The sequence below is a fragment of the Branchiostoma floridae genome, chromosome 4, assembly GCF_000003815.2.
Source record: "Branchiostoma floridae strain S238N-H82 chromosome 4, Bfl_VNyyK, whole genome shotgun sequence".
Lineage (NCBI taxonomy): Eukaryota > Metazoa > Chordata > Leptocardii > Amphioxiformes > Branchiostomatidae > Branchiostoma > Branchiostoma floridae.
The window spans coordinates 8,126,952-8,150,206 of NC_049982.1; the positions used below are offsets into that span (position 1 = coordinate 8,126,952).

At 45.0% G+C, this 23,255-nt stretch overlaps 4 protein-coding genes across 4 annotated transcripts; 1 reads left to right on the forward strand and 3 right to left on the reverse strand.

Moving 5' to 3' along the window:
* Positions 1 to 361: 361 nt before the first annotated feature.
* Positions 362 to 4,948, reverse strand: LOC118413826 (collectin-12-like). Its single transcript, XM_035817383.1, has 6 exons — positions 4,410 to 4,948; positions 2,732 to 2,855; positions 2,335 to 2,456; positions 1,620 to 1,902; positions 1,264 to 1,441; positions 362 to 931 (listed from the first exon to the last, which is right to left on the reverse strand). Exons 1-6 carry the CDS (start codon positions 4,845 to 4,847, stop codon positions 754 to 756), a joined length of 1,323 nt encoding a protein of 440 aa, XP_035673276.1. The 5' UTR covers positions 4,848 to 4,948; the 3' UTR covers positions 362 to 753.
* A 402-nt stretch (positions 4,949 to 5,350) lies between these two features.
* Positions 5,351 to 9,699, reverse strand: LOC118412782 (pentraxin-4-like). Its single transcript, XM_035815800.1, has 5 exons — positions 9,064 to 9,699; positions 8,067 to 8,187; positions 7,637 to 7,771; positions 6,767 to 6,984; positions 5,351 to 6,633 (listed from the first exon to the last, which is right to left on the reverse strand). The coding sequence occupies exons 1-5, from the start codon at positions 9,541 to 9,543 to the stop codon at positions 6,226 to 6,228; spliced, it is 1,362 nt and encodes a 453-aa protein (XP_035671693.1). The 5' UTR covers positions 9,544 to 9,699; the 3' UTR covers positions 5,351 to 6,225.
* Positions 9,700 to 11,812: 2,113 nt separating this feature from the next.
* LOC118413184 (uncharacterized WD repeat-containing protein alr2800-like) lies at positions 11,813 to 19,335 on the reverse strand. Its single transcript, XM_035816395.1, has 4 exons — positions 19,323 to 19,335; positions 17,628 to 18,023; positions 16,519 to 16,769; positions 11,813 to 16,293 (listed from the first exon to the last, which is right to left on the reverse strand). The coding sequence occupies exons 1-4, from the start codon at positions 19,333 to 19,335 to the stop codon at positions 12,151 to 12,153; spliced, it is 4,803 nt and encodes a 1,600-aa protein (XP_035672288.1). The 3' UTR covers positions 11,813 to 12,150.
* Positions 19,336 to 19,836: 501 nt separating this feature from the next.
* On the forward strand, positions 19,837 to 22,751 carry LOC118412836. The gene is made up of 3 exons (XM_035815877.1): positions 19,837 to 20,212; positions 20,580 to 20,726; positions 20,943 to 22,751. Exons 1-3 carry the CDS (start codon positions 20,092 to 20,094, stop codon positions 21,713 to 21,715), a joined length of 1,041 nt encoding a protein of 346 aa, XP_035671770.1. The 5' UTR covers positions 19,837 to 20,091; the 3' UTR covers positions 21,716 to 22,751.
* The last annotated feature ends 504 nt before the right edge of the window (positions 22,752 to 23,255 follow it).

Below are 23,255 nucleotides of genomic sequence, written 5' to 3' on the forward strand. Positions count from 1 at the left end.
GCAAAGGAAACGTGTCTGAAACTAGTGTCTAATGAAGGAGTAATATTTTGAAACAAAAGTAGATTCAGAATAGATCTATATCTAGCTTTATAGGGCCTTCACACTGAAACCGAATTAACAGGGATCAAGCAGAACCAGTCGGAATGAAGTATTTGCAAAATTCCTGCCACATTCGGGGTCATTCGGGTGGGAATTCCAAATGGACCTTATATCCCCTTCACACGAGAAGGAATGAGCCCAAATGCCGTCAGAATGAAAATTCTTTTCTATTCCTGGGAATTCGTAGTGTATTCTAGAAATTCTCACTGCATTCCAGATATTCTTTTGGCCACATTCTAACAGGATTCGAAGTGGCTTGCCATTTCGGTTCTCCATCGAATGAGATAAGAATGTTTCGAATAATGTTGGAATGCCGTAGAATGCGGTCATACTGCAGTTAGAATAGTTAGAATACACTTAGAATATACCTTGAATGACATTCGATATCTCTCCACTTCAAATGTATCTCGACAGTTTTTAACATGTCAAAATCTGTCGGGCCAGCCAAGAGAACGGGCACAAATAGCTGGAACGCAGTGAGAATTTCTGGAACACACTACGAATTGCCAGGAAATGACAGGAATAGAAAAAAAATACATTCTGACGGCATTCCGCGTGATTCTTGCTCTCGTGTGAAGGGGGCTTTAAAAGACGACTTACTGTTTTGTATAGATTTACTTGACAATCTCTAATTTTGGGAAGATGCCAGAGCTACTAGTAGCGAACGCGACAGCAACAGTAGTTTGGTCCGCAGTGGTTAGCCCTCCAGGTACAGCCATAGCCGAAATAGCGATATGCTGCAAGGCCAACTTTTCCAGCGTCAGTCCAGACGTCGTGTGAAAGGACAGGTCGATTGCCGTGCACATGTACGGCATCAACGCAATCTGAGGTTCTGTGGAAAAAAAATCATGATCAGCAAATCATGCTGCTAACTGTTAAATATCATATTGTGCACACACACACATACAGATACAAATGTAGATACAGTATTTGCCCAACATTAGAATTTGCGCCACACCGAATAATTTTAACCCAACAGCAATGATTTTGGTGACAGAGAACCACGACTTTATAACCGTTGAACAAACTGTGTCATTCATGTCAGACGTTCGATTTAAAACACATTTCGTGTACAAAATTTAAAAGGACTCAACCTGGTAGTTTTGTAATTGTAAAAAATAAACATTTCGACATTCCATGGAAACATTATATTGTAGCACAAACCTTCCCTGGTTGACAGATGCTATCATGGCCGCTTGACGGGACGTGCAAATGTCATTGCACGTCAGACCGTCCCCGATATTAGGTCTGCAATCCCGACGGATGGCGAAGATGAATGATCGTTGGTCGGTGGCCGCTGTACAGATGCTCTGTGCCAGTATATCACGGTAGTTGTGGTTGTCTGAGCGGCATAGACGTTTAAAGTCATATCATATGTACTGGAAGTGATTTTGACTACCTACTCCAGTTTTCTACATGTGAGCACCTGTATAATGAGGTAATAACAAATTTTAAAGTAGAAAGGATGTCGCAGTTTGTAGATGCTATATATGACACATGGTCACATACGCGTAACTTACCATTTACTGCTCCAGGTGGTCCAGGAGGCCCCTCTGGTCCAGGCGGACCTTCTGATCCAGGCGAGCCCCCTTGTCCAGGCTGACCTTCTGATCCAGGCGGGCCGTCTGGTCCAGGTGGACCCTCTGGTCCAGGCGTGCCCTGTGCTCCAGGCGGACCCTCTGGTCCAGGCGAGCCCTGTGGTCCAGGTGGACCCTCTGATCCAGGCGAGCCCTGTGGTCCAGGCGAGCCCTCAGGTCCAGGTTGACCCTCTGATCCAGGCGGGCCGACTGGTCCAGGCGGACCCTAGAAAAATTTGTAATGAGCTGTTACCTTTCTTTCTTCAAATATTGAACATATACAAACATGTCAGAGGGAACTACTGATTGCTGCAAACAACAACTGCATTTCCCCCAATGATGGTCATGAATGTGCTGTTTAAAAAAAAATAAGGGTACGCGAAAACAAAGTATAGCATTATAATACTAGGACCGGTACAAGCCCCCGGTATATATTCCTCTCTCGGCATTTTTCCTTTCCCGTCGTATTCCCGGATAAAAATCGCGAATCGACAACTTTCCCCAAGGCCCTAGAGGCGCCGGTGAAAGAGGCTATTGGAATACATGGTTTGTTGGATTTAGGAACTAAAAATGACAACATGTCACAATAAATATAAGATGATTCAGCCCAATGTCCAAGAATATGAAAATCTATAACTATAGTATAAAAATGCCCTACCTGTTCGCAGGACGGCTCCCTACACCCCCCACATCCGCACGGAGGACCGGGCGGCCCAGGAACACCATCACGGCCGTCCCGCCCGTCTCGTCCGGCCGGTCCTTTGGGACCCCGGAAGGGATCTGTGCAGATGCAGTGAGGTTTATAGTTACTTTTAAAGAAAAACGTGATCGCACCCTTAGAGATACATCAGGGACAAAATGCACTATAATATAAGTGTTAGTCGAGAATAAAGATAAGGACACTTTTCTTCATAATTCCAATCTGGCATAAACTTTTTCTTGAAAATGCAACCGACAAGTGACTATTGTTTCTAAAAACATTTACGCGTAATGTATTCGCTGACCAACGTCTATCTGTTGCTGGTCCATACAAAGATAGGAAAGAATTCACCCACCTAAGCCGTAGGGTGTTGTGATGGTGTTGACCGATCTCTTAGACCGCCACATGGGGGCGCTGTGATCTCCAAGCTTGACGTCATCACCAACTTGACTCGCCGGTTTCACATCGGTGTCAGTATCCTGTTGTAAAATGCTTAAAATTTTGCGATCAGACAGTTTATGCAAACAGGTTCTCTTACAATTCCACACCATCACCGCAATACCCAAACTGTTTGCTGCTGACAGCTATCTAAAGTTGACTCGGTTTCACATTGGTGTCACTCTCCTTTTGTAAAATGTTCAAAATTTTATCATTCCGTATCCGAACCTTTCGATTTCAGAAATGACACTTTAACTACGCCCTTCAGATCACCATGCGATGGCCACCAGTCAGGATTTTATTCAATCAGAGCTCTGTGGGAATCTTGCCACAGCTTCTCATTATGACCATCAAGTGCTGCGAATTTGAATTATTGTCTTCTGATCAGTGTGAAAAATCACATCATTCTTCCTTATTATCAGCCAATAAAAGTATCGGGTATGCCTCATTCTTCTTTCTGTTTGTCCAAATTAATCACATGCTATTTAGGTACATTTCTGGAATCACGTTAATCATTTTGCACTTTTTCTCCCTTAGTCGCCATGCCTCGATAGACTGGTATCCAGCCATGTTATAGCTCCCGAGTCTCTTCTGTCCTCTCTATTCTAGCCTGGTATCCACCGTATTACAGCTCCGCAAATACAGGAGAGACTCGGGAGCTATAATTATGATACGACTGGATACCAGGCTACATGTCTCATTCGACTTTCCTACTCATGGTAGATCTAATAACCATAACATTGCATAAAACGTATGCTTATTATCTTTATGCTAGTTTCAGATATTCTATACAAACAAGCCCCCTACAATTCCACACCATCGGCGCACAAATCAACACTTTTTACCGCTTCACCTCGTCTATCCCTTGACCTCTGAATGAGTCGTTGCTTACAGATATCTAAAGTAGAAAAACCAGACATGTCGAGTTTTTGCCCGAGGCAGGTTACCTGCCATCAGGCGTCGCGATCGGTGACCCAACTATCCCCTATTATCCACGATGTTCACGCGCATGAAATGTGTGCAGACCTTGTTATTAAATCCTGTTTTTCAGAATCTGAGACAATTGCAGTTATGAACGTGGTATGTATATTGCTTCCTCTGCTATCATAAATGTCTCAGAAAGTGAGATGGAGGTCATGTAAAATTCTCCAAGCTGATTGGAGGCTGACATATATAAGGATTATGAGTCACAACATTGTAGACTGAATCTGCTGTATTAAACTCCCTTACATGATCATAACAACCAATTATCCATGCGAAGTATGTGGGGAATGGCAACCTCAAGCCAACCGTTCACACTTACGCCAAATCTTCAGAAAAGGCACTGGAGCAGCATGTTCCCCGTATAGGAACTTTATTCGAACCAAAACACAACCAACATGTTTCGCCGTGTGACCTCCTCAGTGTTATGGACTCGAATCTTGACCTCGATGAATGAGGTTCTGATTTGCATGATCTGTGTGTAATAATGTTCACCTTTACTTAACTTCCAAATGCCGTGGGAAAGAAATTATCCATGCATTACAATCATGCAGTCAGTGATACAAACAATAAACACATATACTAAAAATTCAAGGTTACGGTTGATATTTTACCCCATGAGAGGTTCTGTAGGTTGGTTCTTGCTCACTATCGACTCCAAGTTGAAACTTGGTTTCCAGTACAGCCAGTCTCTCCCTCAGAGACGTCCCGTCAGCTTTCTCCTTCTGTAACTCCGTCTTCAGAGACGACAGTTGGATTTTCAGGGCCGTCACTTCCTCCTTGTCTCCAGTACACTGAGCGGCGTCCTGCTTGATCTCCATGGCCAAGGTACGATCCTTCAGCGTCAGGATCTGATCTTTCAGTTGAGACACTTCTTGAGAGGACTTCTCTCGCACATGATTGACTTCGTGAGCGAGGAAGACGAGGGCCGCCACCACCAGTACCCCCGCCCCGGCCGCCACGGCCACCGTCACCGGTCGGGCCGCGCCGGGTCGGTCTCGGCGGACCCGGCCGGCAACTTCGCTTACGTTAAGCAGCTTCTCCGAGCTCATTGCGAGAATGTGACTTGGCGTTACCAAGATTGTAGACAATTTTCTAGACGACCGAGGACAAAATGGCAGTGTCGGATACCGATATGCGCAGCTAATATGAGGGATACCAGTGGTCGAAGGTCATTGGTTAGAACACCATTGGCATCATTCATGCATTCATTCATGCATGACATCTGATTAGTTGGTTGGTGTTACGTAAAACTTTTTACTAAACGACGTAAGCTATCCACGTCTCCTGGCGGCTTTACAGAAAACTGCACACCTTTTCTCTGAGACAATTACTTGACACATCTTCAATATGACGGCGCAGGCGACGTATCATAATTCCTCCTTCGTTCCTAAATTTTCGTTCCTATCCGGTCAGCATTAGGAGGTGCTTCGGCCCTTAACCAAACATCCCAACACTGCCTCTCTGCACTAACCCTGTCCTCAAGATTTGGTGAGCAACTTTGGGATGATTACACACAGATAGTTCCAGCCAAGCATGAGACATTAGATGTACGTGCTGAAGATTTTTTTATTGTGTAGAACATCGACTTTGACGTAACGTTGCCGACAAAATAACATAGATAGAAATACTCTCGTACTTTTTGTACATCCCGATAAAGTCATCTCGGAACAATCATAAAATGACTGATAGAAATGCTCCATTGTTTACAGAAGAGCACGCCAAAACAAACTAAAGGACCATAGAGTACAGTCTTGTCAATTGTACAGCAAAGGTATCCTGTTACCAACCAAAAGGTATATGGAAATAGTTCCTTTCCAAGACGAAGTGATAAAAAGCTTGTTGATTATGAACAATATCATACAGCAAAGGAAACTTGTCAGCAAGTGTCTAATGAAATAGATCTGAACTGAAAAGGTGATGTTAAGGTAATGTTAGACATGTTATTAGATATGAAGATTGAATTGCTTTGCGCTTGTTGGAGGTACACATGTCATTTACTGTATTTGAAAAACACAGCTCAGGGTATCCAGATTGGCATGGCATCAACAACATTTACAATATCATTTAAGATTGTTACTAATGTTAGTACTCCTTAAAAAAAATTTAAAAGCGACATAATCAATTCCTCTCAGTAAATCAAATAAGCGTTTTGATAATAAGCGACCCATCTATATCTAACTTGACCTTCCTTTTTGCTACCCCTACCCATCCATTAAATATTATGTGGAACCATTCACTGCTTCTCAAGTTTGGTTGTGCACAAACTTTTTACACCTGCTATCTGCCTACCAAATATCAGATAAAGATTCATTCACAGCTTCTCGAGTTAAGATGTTGACATACATACAGACGCACAGCATAGCTACTACACCCTGGCGCAACTGAAAACGTAACCTTCTTGGCTAATGTAATAAGTTGGGTACAGTACTAACTGCAGCGATATTGATACATAGTGGCCAGTCCAAAAACATTGATGTTAGTGGTTGCCCAGTCAATCACGTTGCCATGATGACCACAGAAGACTGACCAGTCTGTCCCTATCTCAGCTGGAGTCAGCACGCGGTCCCAAAGGTTCACCTGTGACAGTTCTCCGATGAACGCTTGATCCGGCTGGAACCCTCCCCCGACTCTGTCTTGATCTTGTGCAAGGATCCATGTTCCACCACTGCGCACTGCCCCTCCTACGCTCAGCCCCGAGCCGGAAGCCTGAAGAGCGCCGTCAATGTAGACCTGCCAGGCTCCGTTGGTGCTGCGCCAGGTGGCACATACTGCATGCCTCTCACCATCCCAAACAGGCAAGACACCAACGGCAGCCTGATTACCTTGTACGAACAACTGAAAAATACATTCCAAGGGCATTGACTGTTATCTTGGGAAATTTACCATGTGTTTGTAAGTTAAGTATTGAGAAATTAAAGATCATCAGAGTGGCGAGTTAGATAACAGAGGTTTGTGATTGTCAACTTACTAAGAATCCGCCCGCTCCGTTTTTGAGGATGAGTATCTCATTGTGATGTTGTTGTACAGCATAGCTGACCAAACCTGCTGCACTGTTGGAACTCATGTCGCTACGCATTTGCAGACATAAAGTAAAACTTCTTAAGTTCTGAGACCATGTTGTTCCCAGCTTGGCGTAGTTACCGACGCTTTGTGGAGCCGGAAAGGTTGTCTTTTGCAAATAAGTTGCTGTATTTGACAGAAAAGACATATCTTTGTCAAAGCTTTATTTTCGGTCAAATACTTTCCTCGGGATGCCAAGTCGCAGGTTGAGGACACTATGGGTGATCGTAAAGTCTGGTTGGACGTCCTTGGTTGGACGTAGTCCGGGCAGCACGCTCGAAATCACAACGATGATGGCATCTTTGGAGTTGCGGTGGAGTAAAACTCCTCTGCCGGCTAAACTCCTTGCCCAGCTCATGTTACTGTCTTAAACCACCGCAAGATCTGCTTGGAGATTAATGTACAGTATCTATAGGTTCATTGACATTGTGGTAATTCCTTCCGACAAATACATGTATACAGCAAAATTTTTAGTCTTATTCGTGTATTACCAAAATAGTGTGAGTCCTACGGGTATTTTGAGATCCCAAGACTCAGTACTCAAAGAAGAAGGGAGGCTTGTCTCAAAGAAGAAGGGAAGTTGTAGAAGGAGAATGTGTGTATAATTTGAGTAGATCCCTTTCCATACCATGAGGTATCTGACCCCTAGCCTGGGCTATTCCATTTATGTCTCAGGGGTTTTCACTCTTCACAGCTTCTCGAATTATGCTGTGTATACAGGCACACAACACATCATGGCACAGCTGAAAACATAACCCTCTTGGCGAAGGTAACTAACCTGTTTCATAGTTACCTCGTTCACAAATCCCGCAGCATCCGCCAGCAGGACCAGGAGGACCGGGAGGCCCGGCAACACCATCACGGCCGTCCCGCCCGTCTCGTCCGGCCGGTCCCTCGGGACCCCGGAAGGGACCTGCGGCAGTTGCAGTGAGGTTCATAGTTACATTTAAAGGATACATGATGGTGTGGCAGTAGCAACCGTTAGTGTAAAGATCGTTATAAGTTACAAACACCTCAAGGACAAACTACACAAGATAATGACATTTGTCGACGAGTAACAACATTAAGAACTCATCCTGCGCATGCGCACCATTGCAGTAGTAAAGAGTTGTTGTCCTCTTAAAAACAATGGCAAAGTTCAAGTGATCTTTATGTTTAAAAAATCAATTTCGTTAATCGATTAGTGGAAAGAACCCATGCTTGCCCACCTGAGCCGTAGGGTGTTGTGATGGTGTTGGCCGCTCTCTTAGACCGCCGCAAGGGGGCGCTGTGATCACCAAGCTTGACGTCATCACCAACTTCACTCGGTTTCACATCGGGGTCAGTCTCCTGTTGTAAAATGCTTAAAATTTTACTCCGCATCCGCACTTCTCGGTTCAATAGATAGATAAATCATACTTAAAGTACGTCCATTAGATCAATTTGTGATGGCCATTTCGTTTTAGCCCAGTCAGGATTTCATCCAACCAGAGCTCCGCGGAAATTTTGCCGCTGATTCTCAAGTGTTTTGAATTTTTGTCTTCTGATCACTTCATTCAACATGGAAGATCACACCCTATTATATCATGTATGCTTCAATCTTCTTTCCGTATGTCCAAATTAATCACGTTACGTTTCTGAGATAAGATTCTGCTCCTTTTCTCCTCCCTAATTCGACATGTCTCCGTCGGCCTTGCCTCTCATAGTAATAATCATAGCACTACTAATGTACGTACGTGTTTACGTATATTATCATTATACTACTTTCAGACATTTTATACAAACAAGCCCCCAACAATTCTACATCATCGCCGCGCACATAAACGCTGTTTACTGCTTCACCCTTAACCTCTGAAAGGGTCGTTACTTACAGCTATCTAAAGTTGAAAGACCAGACATGTTGAGTTTTTGCCCGAGGCAAGTTACCTGTCAGTGCGGGTGACCCAACCTGCCCAATTATTCGCGGTGTTTATGTGCATGATATATACATGGCAGCTTAACATGTACAAAGGGAAAACATTCTGCGCTTTCCCGAAAATGTTTGTTTCGTAGTTGAATTTTCAATCTGCTGTATTGAACACCCTTCCCTGGCCATAACAGGCAAAATTGAATATGGAAATGGCGAATAACTTTTTACGAAACTTTCCTGTAATGTGATGAGTCGGGAGCGTTAGCAGGAAAGGCGGGGAGTGTTATTGAATAAGAAAAAATATGTTGCCCCCTTACCTCATGAGAGGTTCCGTAGGTTGGTTGTTGTTCGTTTTCGACACCGAGTTGGAACTTGGTTTCCAGCACAGCCAGTCTCTCCCTCAGAGACGCCCCGTCAACTTTCTCCTTCTGCAACTCCGCACGTTCGCTGTCTAGTTGATTCTGCAGGGACGACAGGTGGATTTTCAGGGCCGTCATTTCCTCCTTGTGCGAGGACACTTCCTCCTTGTCTCTCGCAGCGGTTTCTTGTTTGATCTCCATGGCCAAGGTACGATCCTTCAGCGCCAGGATCTGGTCATTTGCCTTCGCTAGTTGATCTTGCAGGTGACTTGCGTTCTCTCGGACATATTTGACCTCGTGAGCGAGGAAGACGAGGGCCGCCACCACCAGCACCCCCGCCCCGGCCGCCACGGCCACCGTCACCGGTCGGGCCGCGGGTCGGTCTCGGCGGGCCCGGCCGGTAACTTCGCTTACGTTAAGCAGCTTCTCTGAGCTCATTGCGAGGATACGACGAGACGGAACCGCCAAACCCTCAGATATCTCACTGTAGACAACTTTCTGCCGGACCGAGGACGATATGGCAGTGTAGTCCACAATTGTCCCACTCCACCGACTAAAAAAAGTGCGTAGAGCTAGTAGGATATAAGAATCCCCAGTGATTGAATGTCGATGACATGTAATCTGATTGGTTGGTATAGCGTCAAACCTTTCACTAAACGATTTAAACTACGCCCATCACCTGGCGGTTTTGCAGAAAACTGCACGCCTTTTCTCTGAGACAACGTAACGATGACGCAGGCAAAGGCCTACGTCACATTTCCAAACCGGGGCCCAGCCGGGCAGCTTTCGGGAACGAAAAGTATTATATAAACGACACCAAACTACACAAGACGTTTTACTACATTGATGAAAAGTATCACTCCACTGCCCCTGTAAGCATTCACATGTGAACTTTTTCCACTCGGTTGAATGAACACAGTGGCACATAATGGCTGACATGTCACTTTCTCAGGATTTGTCAGCTGCATTCTACTGCATTTCTAGTCAGCAGATCGCTACAAGAGTTCACTGAATATTTGCTCACACCATTTCAAACAAACCTTGTAAAACTGAACAGCAAAGTATTCTTAGTTCAATCAAACCTACGAGGAAACGACTGTCCAAAATAACAGAATCAGTCTAGCGGAAAATTGCTGAAGACTACAAAAAAGCCAAGGGCTAGATTGAGAGATATTGTCATTAAGGCGAGGACCAGGCAGAAAATATTTGTTCCCATGATCTGCTTCGTGTACGTGATGATGGATATACAGCACTTATACAGGCTTGGATGATTCTCATGTGTAAAGTCTATTTCAGATTTTTTTCAGTCATGTTCAGTCAGAGTCATGTTCTCTAAAATAATTACTAGTACGCCATCAGGTCACATATATCAGTCGATGACCCTGAAATAATGCGTCTGAAGAGAACTCCAATGAAGCACCCCCAGTGTAAATCATGATTCGGGAGGGGGAGGGGTGGTACCGTAAGTGGTGTTATATGTAAGGCCACAGCAAATAAATTTTATGAATGACATCCTCTGCAGACTGCAAAAATAGCGAGGTAGGGCGAAAAAAAGGTGGGTAAAATACTGCTAAATTATCAAAATAGACACCATAAACATTGTAACAAGAACTAAAGCAATAAAACACAGTATCACAGCCAAAAAGGCATTCAATCCTGTATTTAACCCGTGCACTGGTGTAGTAAAGGTGACACTAGTGTAGTGTCACTTAGTTACCAAGTTGGCAACTACACTCGTGGCTTCCATATTGGTGCCAGCTCCACAACTGTCTGACTAATTTCACTTCTACAGCTTAAGTCATGGTTACCTTGTTAGTTTCACTCATACAAGTGCAACCGTTAGGCTAGAACATAACTATGATATTTTCTCATTTTGGTTATTTCTCGTCATGTTGACCATCTCCATAGAAGAAAATTTCTTGATTTTTTCTCTGAAATCATGCAAAAATTGATTAGCGAGCTGATGTCATCCATAAAGTTTACTTGCTGTGGCTTAAGCTGTAATCTACAGGGTATATAAATGAACAATTCATGATACAATCGTTCACAATTATGTACTACTTTTAGTGCATGATAATTGTACTGCCTCTTCTATTTCGTTCTTATGTGGATAATGCAGTTATTGGAGTGGACGCACAATGTGGGTCTGGCACACCTGCACCACAGACATGCCTGATGTAGGTGGCGTTAGGTATGGTATTGATAACGTTACCAAAGTTTAGTCTAGTGTGGCATATTCAACTTCTCCAAGAAAGTTATATTTTCGGTGCTGTAGTTTTGTTTGTTTCTTTGGTTGTTTGGATATTGTGTTAACTTGCGTCTTTGTGAACAGCATAACTCAAGGAGTCATTGTTGGATCCGTCTCAGATATAGATTTAGATATGTGTATATGTGTAGGAAAAACGAAGGTCGGGCTCGATCATGGACCTCCTAGCGGCTATCTTTCGTGATGCAGCACGAGTCAACGGATCGTCATGATTTTTGGTAGGCAGATAGGTGAAGAAATGATTAACTTAAGTAGATACCAATTAATGACATCATTTTATAGATTCGCTGCGTTTCATGACAGGAGTATTTGATAATTTATTATTGAAATAAAGAGTAATATCGGACGTTCATATTCTTTAAGTTAAGAAAAGACAATATACATAGTCAAATAATTGTCACATTTATATAAATGATGTAATACTACAAGAGCCTTCTTGGCTGAGATATAAATATTTCCATACTTTGAACAACTTGTACCATTTGGGTGGAGAAGACTATCAACTGATGATAGAATTTTTGCAACTGAGGACCTTATTTGCATACTCAAAGAGAAACATTTTTGACACGTCAGTCGTTAAGGTTAACATCATTTGGCAGGGTTGTTTCCTGTCGCTCATGAGAACCGGCTTATGTACAATACGCCTCGACATGAGTTCATGGACCAAAGGATCCAAAGTGAATGATCGATTGGAGTGCACGATAATCGGTAGAGGGTACGTTGCCATAATTCATGGCCGTTTGACACCGTACTTAACGAGAGTCACCAGACTGTAAACGTTATTTTAAAGGACTTGATGGATTTTTCAGTTGTAGAAAGCACACTTGTCCATTTCTCAACCCCACGCATATTTTCCCGTCTTTCGCCACGGCCACCGCGAGAGGTTGATGCTCGAATGTAAACCGACAAAGCTGGAAGAACTTCTCCCGCTTGACGCACCAGACCCTGACAGACTTGTCTGCCGATCCGGAAACCACCAGGCGTCCGTCTGACGTCACTGTCACGCAAGTGACATCCTGTTGGCTCCTGGTGACTTCTGCTTGGTACGGACCTAGAGGCTCCTGCTCACTCAGTACAGAGCCGCTCATGCGGTCCCAGATGATCAGTTTGTTGAGAGAATTTCCAGTCACGACTGTTGCGCTGTCCCCAGCGATGGCCGAGAAGTGGCACCACGTCCCGAACCCTCGCGAACAGAAGTCCTGTTTAAGTGTCGAGCTTTCCGCAGTGTTGAAGTTCCAGGCTTCGAGGTAGCTGCCGTTGTAGCTGCACATGAGTTCGCCGTCGTCACCCGTGAAGCCCACACAGTTGACGCCGTAAAATTCGGACGTGTACTCTCTGAGTAGTGCTCCATTGTTCACGTCATACGCACGAAGCTTGTTGTCAGCAGAGCCGGTGACGACGTAGGATCCACCTGATGTTACTGACAAATGGGTGGGAGCTGGACAGGAATCTGGTACGAGTATGGTTCTCAGTGGTCTTCCATACCGCGTAGTGGCATTCACAGACCATATCTTTACGGTGTGATCCAGGGATGAGCTGAGAACGACAGGTTCGTGCTCTAGCGTGGTGGCTACTACCGAGGTCACATCCCCTGTGTGTGCTCCCCAACACTCGGTTTGTCGAGATGCCTTGCGGATATCCCAGACAGCGAGGAACCCGCCAGCGCTACCCGACAACACACTGCTGTCTCCTACGTCACAAAAACATGTTATCCTCCCCGGCGTTTTTCCGATGTTAATAACAGCCATTTCCCCGACAGGAGCGCGACTTCTGTTGCAATGCCAGAACCGAACAGCTCCCTCTGTATCTCCGGTCAGGAATGATACCCCGTCCTCATGCCGTGTGAATAGTATTGCACTGACGTAACTAGCAGATTCTTCGACGTTACTGACGTAGTGGATGGCTTGACTGTCCCCACAAAGACTTACGGTCGTGATAGTGCCACCTGTTGATGCCGACAGGAGGAGATCATATTTATGGTCTACCGCCAACGCCGTGATGACAGCGCCGTCAGGATGGCCGCAGTAGCCCCGGGACTCCCTCCCCGTCTCGTCCCAAACACGGTACCGCCCTTCCTCGGGGCAGCCGCTTACGATCTTCTTCTGATGAGGAAGTACTAGAGCTGGATAAGACAGCCACCTTGCTTCAGGCCCATGGACTGTTGAAGTGGGACGTGTCACTGTTGTACCCACCAAGCTCCATTCACAGGATATGTTGTCCCTCGAGCAAGCTAATATGGTGTCATCCCCCGAAAAAGCAACAGACATGACACCGTAACTCACATGACGGAACGTCTGTACAACCTCCGCTGTTTGAATGTTCCAGACAACAACAATTCCGTCCCATCCCCCTGACGCAGCGAGCTTCGAGTCTTTAGAAATGGCAACAGCTTGGACCGTTCCCCCGTGACAAGTGAGGACGTGCTTCCGGATAAGTCTGAAGGTTCCAGGTTTGTCTGGTTGCGGTAGCAAGGACCAAACTTTCACCTGCCGATCCTTGGAGCCGGAAACAAAGGTGTTTCCGTCCTGAGCCACCGCCACTGCGCGAATTGACCTAGAGTGGGCACTTGTACGGATGGCAACGAGTTCCCCTGTACGAGCATTCCAAGCCCTCAGTTCGCCGTTCCGGGACCCCGACACCGCTCGGCTCCCATTCACACTAATGGCTACAGCGTAGGTGGCGAGGTCGTGTCCTGGCAATCGATGTACTTCCTGTAAGCTTCCTTCCATACGCCAGAGTCTGCAAGTGGTGTCCAAAGACCCGGAGAGTAACAGCGCACCCTGTGCCGACTTCACCACTCTGACGCACCGTATGCTGTCGCTGTGTCCTCTGTACACACACACCTGCTTCCCCTCTCCGAGACTCCAAATCCTGATGGTATCATCGTCCATTCCCCCTCCTGACACAATTCTGGTATCGTCCGGTGACAATGTGACAGAGTACACGGAGTTTGTGTGGCCGTGCAGTTTATGTATCAGCTCGCGCCTGTTCGTGCCCCACACCCCAACTGATCGGTCACCTGAGGCCGATACCAAGTACTTGTCGTCATTTGTTATGGCTAGGCTGAAGACAATGCCGTCGTGCCCTGTCAATTTGGAAGAGCTAAAGTTGCGCATGTTCCATATCCTGATGGTGTTGTCACTCGAACCAGACGCCACGTTGTTGCTGCGGTGAAAGGCGCACAAAGCTCGCACCTGTCCAGTGTGACCTGTCAACACCTTTGACGTCGACGTAGAGGTGAGATCCCAAACCCTAACTGTTTTGTCACTTGATCCTGAAACGACTCTTTTACCATCATCGACGAACGCGACAGCATTGACTTTATCACTATGTGATGTCAAAGTCCAGAGATTTTCCAACTTGTCAGCATCCCAGATTTTGACGGTCGTGTCATAAGAAGCCGAGGCCAGCCGACGGTCATCTCTAGACAGAGCCATGGCGTACACATGGCTGCAATGCCCACGCAGTATGCCGAGATCCCTCAGTGATTCCAGTTCCCACGCCCTGATAGTGAAGTCTGCGGATCCGGTGAAGACTCGCTTGGTGCGGTCAGAGGTGACGGCGATGCACAGCACAGCGTCCGTGTGTCTGTCGTATGTCTTCACAATGGGTCCACCTGGGGCGACCAGACACGATTGGCAAGGGTGCAACACAGATATGTCCCTCTCGCTGTCGTTCCGCCGCACCTGCTCCACCAACCCTCTCACCGCCTCCTCGGGTGAATCTGACAACCTGCCGAGCAGCTGGCCACCTAACTGTGACTTGTCTGTAGACAGCACGTGTCCCGACAAGTGGAGAGCCTTGCATACCTGATCAACGAAATGGCTTGGTTGGACAACCTGAGAGAAGTCTGATAACAGCGAGGCTATGTCTGTCTTCTCAAGCTTCCTTTTAAGCCACCGAAAGTCAGTCAGCAGTGATGCCATCTCGTCATGAAGACAAGCGCAGCTCATGTGGTACATCACGTAGTGAAAGAAATATCCGTCATTAGGGTACTCCCTCTGTTTACTGAGGTACTCAGATTTGTAAGCCTTGAGTAGTTTTCTGTGCGTAGACGCCTGTTTTCTAAGCCTGTTTCTCGCATAATCTCTAACGATCCTGTGAATCCGGTAGCTATTTTCGTTTGTTCCTGTCGTCAAGAGTGACCGATGATAGAGACGACAGGCAGTCCTTTTGGCCCTAAGCTGCAGAAGAGATAAATCTGCATCTCCAGCAGCTTCGAGCTGCTGGCAAGTTGAATCTGGGTAGCACCAAAGTAGGACCAGCGTTTCCTCCGGAATGTCTGTGTCTTCTGGGAAAATGCCGCACATGACGAACCGTTTCTGGTCGATGTTGGAGGAAAGCGCCCTGTAGCTGACATCAATGGACGCCTCGACGATTCTTTCTTTATCCCCACCTAAAGCATCTATTCCGACCTTATCCAGCTCATCTGCTGTGTCGATCCACTGCTGCACATTCTCGGGTTTTGTTACAGAGGACGCGACAACAGAAAGGGCCAATGGATTGCACTGACAGGCCTTAAGTATCCGCTGTACCGACCGTGACAGTTCCTGGTCCCTATGGTCAGATGCATCCGAGAAGCCAGCCGCATTGAACACGAATTTCTCCGCGTCGGATTTTGTCAGCGGTTTCAGCTCGAAGAGATGGCGTACTTTGAGACTGACGAGTACATCTTTGTTTCTGGTGATGACCAGTACTTGACACGTGCCCGACACGGCCTCGGTGATGACCTGTGCTTCGTTCAAGTTCCAAACGTCGTCCAGGACGATCAGGTCATCTTTATACTGAGTTTGCTGAAAAATATCGCTTACTGCGTCGCTGATGTTGCTGAAGGACCTGGGTGTGTTGGCCATGCCGCTGGCGAGAAGGGCGAGATTCTCAAGGACGCGTGGTCTCTGTTCCCCCATGGTGACCCAGAAAACCTGGAGAACAGTAGAGAAATGTTTAGATTTTGTATATATACTAGTGAAATGTGAAATATACCATACTGTGAAACACACCATCGCTGCACTAAATACATGTTCACCATGAGAATGGCTCAGTAGGGCAACATGTGAAGGGCTATCCTTGATGATACATGAGTACTGTGTGGAATACGGTCTTTTGTCATCTGTTTTGACGTGCAAGGAAAACAGCAATCTTCCTACCTGTCTACTCTTTTCCAGTTTTTGGGCCACCATCAGCGCTAGGACCGTTTTGCCAGCTCCTCCCATTCCCCAGATCCCCACAACGTTGTCCCCAGTCTGGCGGATGAGAGACTCCACTGACAGCTCTCTTGTGGATGCAGCAATAAGCGTTGTCACCTCGGCGATAGCGGCATCCCTGCCGAAACACCTGGATGGCAGCTTCGGGAGCAGTATTCTCTGCGCCGGTTGTGTGGGGGTCCGGTGACCTGAAACTGCGAGTATATTGTGCTTTAGATTTATAGCGGAGACCAGATTAATTATTGTAAGTTAAGGTATCTCGGTCGGCTAAATTGGCATTTTGACCTTCCACAGTTTTCTTATTTATAAATTAAGAAAGAATGGAGCCGTAACGAATGTTGATAGATGGGCATTAGAGAATTCTAGATCTGATTTTTTGGGGGCCGAATTGATGACGTCATCATTTTTATTACCTCTGATATCATTTTTTCTATGACAAAATACAACACTTTGGTACACACCACTGTAATGAAACTTCGTTTTTCGTTACATAATGATGCAAGCTACAAACGTAGTGTTGCGCAAATTGATATCTACTAATGATCTGTAGTAATTAGAAATTGTTTGTTTTCATCTAAATAAGAAAAATTAATTCTTAATAACTACAGATCGTTAGTAGATATCAGTTTGCGCAACACTACGTTTGTAGCTTGCATCATTATGCAACGAAAAACGAAGTTTCATTACAGTGGTATGTACCAAAGTGCTGTATTTTGTCATAGAAAAAATGATATCAGAGGTAATGAAAATGATGACGTCATCAATTTGGCCCCCCAAAAAATCAGATTTAGAGTTCTTTAATGCCCATCTATCAACATTCGTTATGGCTCCATTCATTCTTAATTCATTAATAAGAAAACAGTGGAAGGTCAAAATGCCAATTTAGCCGACCGAGATAAATTAAAACAAACAACTTGGCAAACAAACAGTTTCCTGGAGTACCTCCCTAGTCAATGTCAATGTATTGTTTTGACAGAGGAGAAATCGGGAACAGAATAACAATTGATAATAGAATTTCATCTGTATATTCACATTTACATGGGTGCTTATACCTTTATCATTCTTCTGACTGGTTGCAGCCAGGAGTCTTGGCCAAAACAGTTTATCCTGTCGATATTCGAGACACACCCGGCCCTGTACGCCAGCGGGTAGAGCGCAATCCTCCAGTAGAACGGCGATCAGTCTCTTACTGGAGGCGAGGGACAGTTCTAGTTCCCGCCGGCACAAGCCGCTCTCCAAGTAGCCTCGCGACAACACGAGAACGATGTTGGTACACTCGGGTAACCACTCACAGAAGGACTCGATCTGCGATATCCCGACATCGTAGTCCCTGTCTTTGACCTTAACGACTGTCTTCTCTTCTTCTTCAAGGCGACACGTCAGTTCTCCGGCCACCCATTGTCTGTCGTCATCACAGTAGGACACCAGGGTGATGGGAGTGATGCAATCTACGAAAAAATATATAAAAGTAACAGTTAAGAAAAAACACGTCAAAGGACATTTATATCTAATACTTTCACGCCATTGGAATACTGAACGAGGCTGAGATAACGTTCTTTTGTATTAGTCAAGTCTGCAAAAAAAGAGCATGTGGGTAAAGATTATCGCAGCTATAAAAGACTGTGTGACTCACTCTTCACTCACACATGCACTGATCGAATCTTCATCACCTTTTAGTGGGCCCATTGTGGGCCGATTTTAGCACATTTCTGGACGGTAAATTAGGCACTGTCCAAATATAACGCAACGTAGAAGCATACCAGTTAAGGGATGCCATAATAATATTTATATATAAATGTACAAGTCACTATGTGATTACGTTTTAGAAGAGTGTGGCTGTGAAATTATGACCCTCCATTATGTGATAACAGTCTTAAACCCCAACCTCCAATGTTAAAAGACTAAAGGCTTTGCTGTTTACATTGTTGGCAACCGCGCGATAATAACCTAGCAACAGTGATGTGCTCATGTCGTTCGTTTTTCGCGTGCTATTTTTGTCACATGAAGGCGCTCTGTGCCTGGTAACGTTATGACCTTGACATGGTACAACATACATGTATGTACCAATGCAACACAGGACTAACTGCAGGCTGAACGTTAGAGCTGGCCTCTGTTATGTCTTACCGACATAATGATTTTCCGTATCATTAATTTGAAATAGACATAATTGACACATCACATCTTTCCCATACTAGAGTTTGGACCTTGGGCATAATGCTCTTCCTCGGACAATCTCGACCACATTGTGTTTGTGGGGAGGGGGGCATCGGTGACACCAAGACTGAACCTGAGATTGTCAACGCACAATCAATGCTGAGGTATGGCCTCTATTACTATGTATCCTCCATGTCACACCACCCTAAACATCTTCAACGCAACATCCCTCAGTATAATGTGCTACTGCGTAATATAACAACCCCTGCATACCTGGATCGTGCTGAACTAGAGACACCGTGTTTTTTTTAAGTGAAGGATATGTGTAACCCGGCGGATGGTAAGGGTGGCTTGTTACACCTCTTTGTTCCGACACCCGCTAAATCTAACCCTGAAACAGGCGTATGGGAACATCGGTTTGTCCACATCCACTAACGAAAACAGTGCTAATACGACCGGTAACAACTTCAGAATGCTACGTTGTAACACAATAGCCCAGGCCCATGAAAGTGAGAGAACGGAGGATACCAACACCTGAAAACTGGTCAGTTCAAACGAAGACACCACGGATGACTTCACACCACCCTCCTCACCTTGTGGGTCCATGTGTCCTACAGCAAGTCTCATCCAGGACCCAGGGAACAGTCCTCCATCAAAGCTTGCCTTCGCGTAGCTTCAAGAAATAGCCTTCCATGATCGTACCAAGCGAGTCCAAAGGTCACAAGAGGAAAATATTTGCTCAATGCCATGTTTACAGTGGCTACGTCATCATCATTCAGTTAACACAAATGCGAGACCAATAGTCTTCGGTTCACGGACGCGAGGGAAACGTTCTTTAAGTTGGTTAATGTTTACAGTAATTACGTCATCATCATTCAGTAACAAATGCGAGACCTTTAGTCTTCGGTTCAGATTTATTTCCACATTCTGTTTCGTACTACTATGTACGTACACTTGCTCTCTTCTGTACGAAGAGTATTGTGTTGTGTTTTTGCGACTCAGTGTGTGTGTATGTGTGTGGACTTTACTGGGATTTACATAGTTGCCGTAATTGAATTTTAACATGACACACACGCGAGCGCGCGCGCACCACCACCACCACCACCACCACCACACACCCTCTCCCGTCTGCAGTGTAACGTTCCTGCTTTGACATGATCCTTCTTTGGACCGATGCCAAAATAAGTCAAAAGACGGTCACGTGGGTTGAAACAAGAGCTGTCTATTCAATGGCATTATGTAGGGTCAAAGAAAACACAGCTGTAAATACAACAAATGCTCAGCCTCTCGCATATCCCCTCAGAGTTCAATGTTGTGGAATAACCTGCCCAACCTGTGGACCACGTGGGACAGCAATTGAATATGTTTCGAACTGGACTTATTAGTCTTCGGTCTCTACTCAACGTTGAGGTTTACAGCACTGCGAGACGACAACAACCACCCCCGCCATTTTGTGTCGCCGTGACTTCCGGGGTTTACAGAGGTTTTTATTTTAATCGTTATCTTAAACCTTCCCGGTACAAACAAAGATACTGTTCATACCATGGTTCGCGACTGTGGAGTCGCCCAAGTACGGGGCTTGATCCAACCTGAGCCACGAAGGCTGGTTTGAACGGTTGCAGAGGGAGGGGGTTATCTGCAAGCAGATATATCAGTCGGGCTTGTTTTGAATATATATATTTGGCAGTGTTTTGTAGGTTTTACTGGAGATTGAGTCATTTGTAGAGATCCTAGAACACAATCGTTATGTGTAAAAAGTTCAAAATCTTCAAATTTTAAACCAAGATGGAGGAGTAATCTTAAGCAACTAACGTCACTTATGTAGTCTCTATCTTCCCCCGAATCTGAAGAATGCTCAGGTCAAACTTCAAAATCAGAGGATGCCAAAACGTCATCTCATCATCATGCCCACCCAGCTGTAAAGACGTGGTTCGACGATAAAGACCGCTCTATCTCTGCAACGTACAGGCCCCAGCCATGGGATTTCGATCACACAGGTAACAAAATATCTTTCATACAACTACCAGGAGATAAAATACATAATAAACCGTATTTTTTCTTGTACAAACCTATTGTTAATCATTGATGTGGTGGTAGATATAACTGTAGCTAGTTTATCCATAGGCATAGTTTTCTTCAACAATATAATCACTGACTACATTTGCTTGTTTCTTTACATCTTCAAACTATTTCTTGTTCACCATGCATTGTAGGTGCTGTCCCGATTTGGAAATTTCTTCAGCAAACCAGTTTTCAATGGATGGATATGTATCCTCACTGGTTTACACCTCCGGAAAACGGACCACCGTTTACAGACCTGTTCATTACACGGTGCATGTTTATTGAATTTTCCCGCTCATTTCACAACCAAATATTTCCCGGCTGCTCCTTACCTTACACATTGAGAATCTGTAAGGTTGGGAAGACGTCCATCGTCCTTAAGCAGCAGATCCTTGATACCAACTGTAAAGACGTGATAGCAGAAGATCGCAAGCACTGTATAAGCGTGTCGTCCAAGACGCGTCGCCCCTTGCCTTGGGCGGCCTGGCTGCCTCAGCGATATCCCGACTTGTGTTCGGCTCCTCCTGTATCCACGGTGGAACCGTTCGAGTCCATACCAGCTGAGCCATCGTTTGTTCACACCGTGCAGGTCGCTCCAAGCGACACGGATAACTACAGACACGTCGGCTGGTTTCAGTACGTGCGATACTGCTGCGATTGTGCCTCCTTCGGAGCTGAACAGGGTGCGTACGCGGCCATCACGGGTGACACGGTGCAGTGCAGGGTAAAACGCGCGGAGGCGCTGTACCAAGGAGAGGCGCGAGCGGGCGACGTGCTGACTGTGGCATCTTGGGAGGACCCTCAACAGCCTGACTTGATCAAATTCCAAATAAAGAAAGGGGAAGACAATATCACCCAGTGTTCACTTCAGTTTTTCACCACACTGCAAACTAGTGCAAAGCCACAAAGACTGGAACTAAACTGAACCCTTGACTTCGTCGTTGGAATTGATCATGCACGACGTAAAAGTATGACTGAAAAGACAACAAAACGTAAAATATCGTTTTATCTATTAAAATAGTTGACAATCTGCCAGATCGCTCGGTGGCAGCCAGGTCTTGGCCGCTGTATTGGAATTGCGGTGTTGCATGTACATTGTACATGAATTCACCCCACCCAACAACCATTTTACGTTCAATGACTTTTTTCAATAAATCAGACGATACTTGGTAAATCTACGTCACCCAGTGTGATCTATAGTGATATATACTGTCCAAACAGCTGTCTTTGAACTTAAGATCCTTTAAGACATAGCTTGTAGCTTATAAAGTATCTTACAAGATACCCTAAAAGCTTCAATGACAATGCTCAGTAGACACCTATGAATAGATGGATGGATCTTTTATCCGCTGATCTTATCTTTTGTTGGTGTCGAACATATATTATTGATGGTTGACATGCTACATTAACCACATCACGAAGACGTCGACGAAGGAAATACATCTAAGGAATACGATGAAAAGACAATGTTGCTCAAGCAACTGAATAGATTCTATAAACGATCAGGAGTTGCAGATCATCTGTGCATGCATGTCTCTCACGAGAGGTATTAGATGTTACCTGAAAAGTCTGACCCTTTACAAAGTCTATCCAGCCGCTTGAATGACCTATGTCTTAGACATGATGAATAATTTACGATCGAGGACAATGATGAAAGTAACGCCCTCCGTAAGGTGTTTGTACTCGGCACGTAGCAGCCACCATGCTGGTTGACTGAACCTGAAAAGTAACGACGCTACTTGTACGTTTAAATGTGTGATCAGAGTGACAGTTATCATATCATAAGTTAAGAATTCAAATTAACGTTAACTATCCAACATGGTGGGTGGTAATAAAGAAACACTCTAAATTATACTATTACCAGTGCTGAAGATAAATCATGAGCTATTCACAGCAAGAATATCAAGGAGAAAAAAGACAAAACTCTGTGCACCGTTTGTTTGGTATCTGTTGTTTTCTGTTGAGGAAAGTGTGGTATGAACTAACTACTAGTATGGCCAATATAACGTCATTTGTATGAGACATCGGCAATGCGGATAAAGATCATGCGTAAGACTAAAGTCACTATACCAAATATAGATTTTTTCTATAGTTCAACTCTGTTCTGTTACGTCCTGGCGGGCGGCGTATTGTACATGCATGTAACGAAACGTACTCTCGTAAAGTTGTCTCTTGTTATGATGTCTATAGTCAGGGATTTATGGTTTATTGTAGCCTTATAAACAAATAATTGTAAAAAAATAGATTATAGCATTTTCACGTTACTGAAGATGAACACTTATATGTACAAGACTGACTGTTGTAAAAGACTTTAAGAAGCCATGTGTAATTTTGCTGTCTCCCGCAAACCGACAAAGACGGAAGAGTCCATTTTAGTGAAGTGTAACATCTTGCACATATATAGGATAGCTTCGGAAAGCCTGACAATCAACGAGACAATATTATTAACATACTAGCAACACGTG

Coding starts and splice junctions, on each gene's coding strand:
- LOC118413826 (XM_035817383.1), bottom strand. CDS start 4,847: ATGAGCTCGGAGAAGCTGCTTAACGTAAGCGAAGTTGCCGGCCGGGTC. Junction 1,903..2,334: donor GGGAGCCGTCCTGCGAACAG/GTAGGGCATTTT, acceptor AAATTTTTCTAG/GGTCCGCCTGGACCAGTCGG. Junction 932..1,263: donor GCATCTGTCAACCAGGGAAG/GTTTGTGCTACA, acceptor TTTTTTCCACAG/AACCTCAGATTGCGTTGATG.
- LOC118412782 (XM_035815800.1), bottom strand. CDS start 9,543: ATGAGCTCAGAGAAGCTGCTTAACGTAAGCGAAGTTACCGGCCGGGCC. Junction 6,985..7,636: donor ACGAGGTAACTATGAAACAG/GTTAGTTACCTT, acceptor TGTCAAATACAG/CAACTTATTTGCAAAAGACA. Junction 6,634..6,766: donor ACGGAGCGGGCGGATTCTTA/GTAAGTTGACAA, acceptor TGTATTTTTCAG/TTGTTCGTACAAGGTAATCA.
- LOC118413184 (XM_035816395.1), bottom strand. Junction 16,770..17,627: donor CAGTCAGAAGAATGATAAAG/GTATAAGCACCC, acceptor ATATACTCGCAG/TTTCAGGTCACCGGACCCCC. Junction 16,294..16,518: donor AACTGGAAAAGAGTAGACAG/GTAGGAAGATTG, acceptor ACTGTTCTCCAG/GTTTTCTGGGTCACCATGGG.
- LOC118412836 (XM_035815877.1), top strand. CDS start 20,092: ATGTTTCGAACTGGACTTATTAGTCTTCGGTCTCTACTCAACGTTGAG. Junction 20,213..20,579: donor GACTTCCGGGGTTTACAGAG/GTTTTTATTTTA, acceptor CCGAATCTGAAG/AATGCTCAGGTCAAACTTCA. Junction 20,727..20,942: donor ATGGGATTTCGATCACACAG/GTAACAAAATAT, acceptor CATGCATTGTAG/GTGCTGTCCCGATTTGGAAA.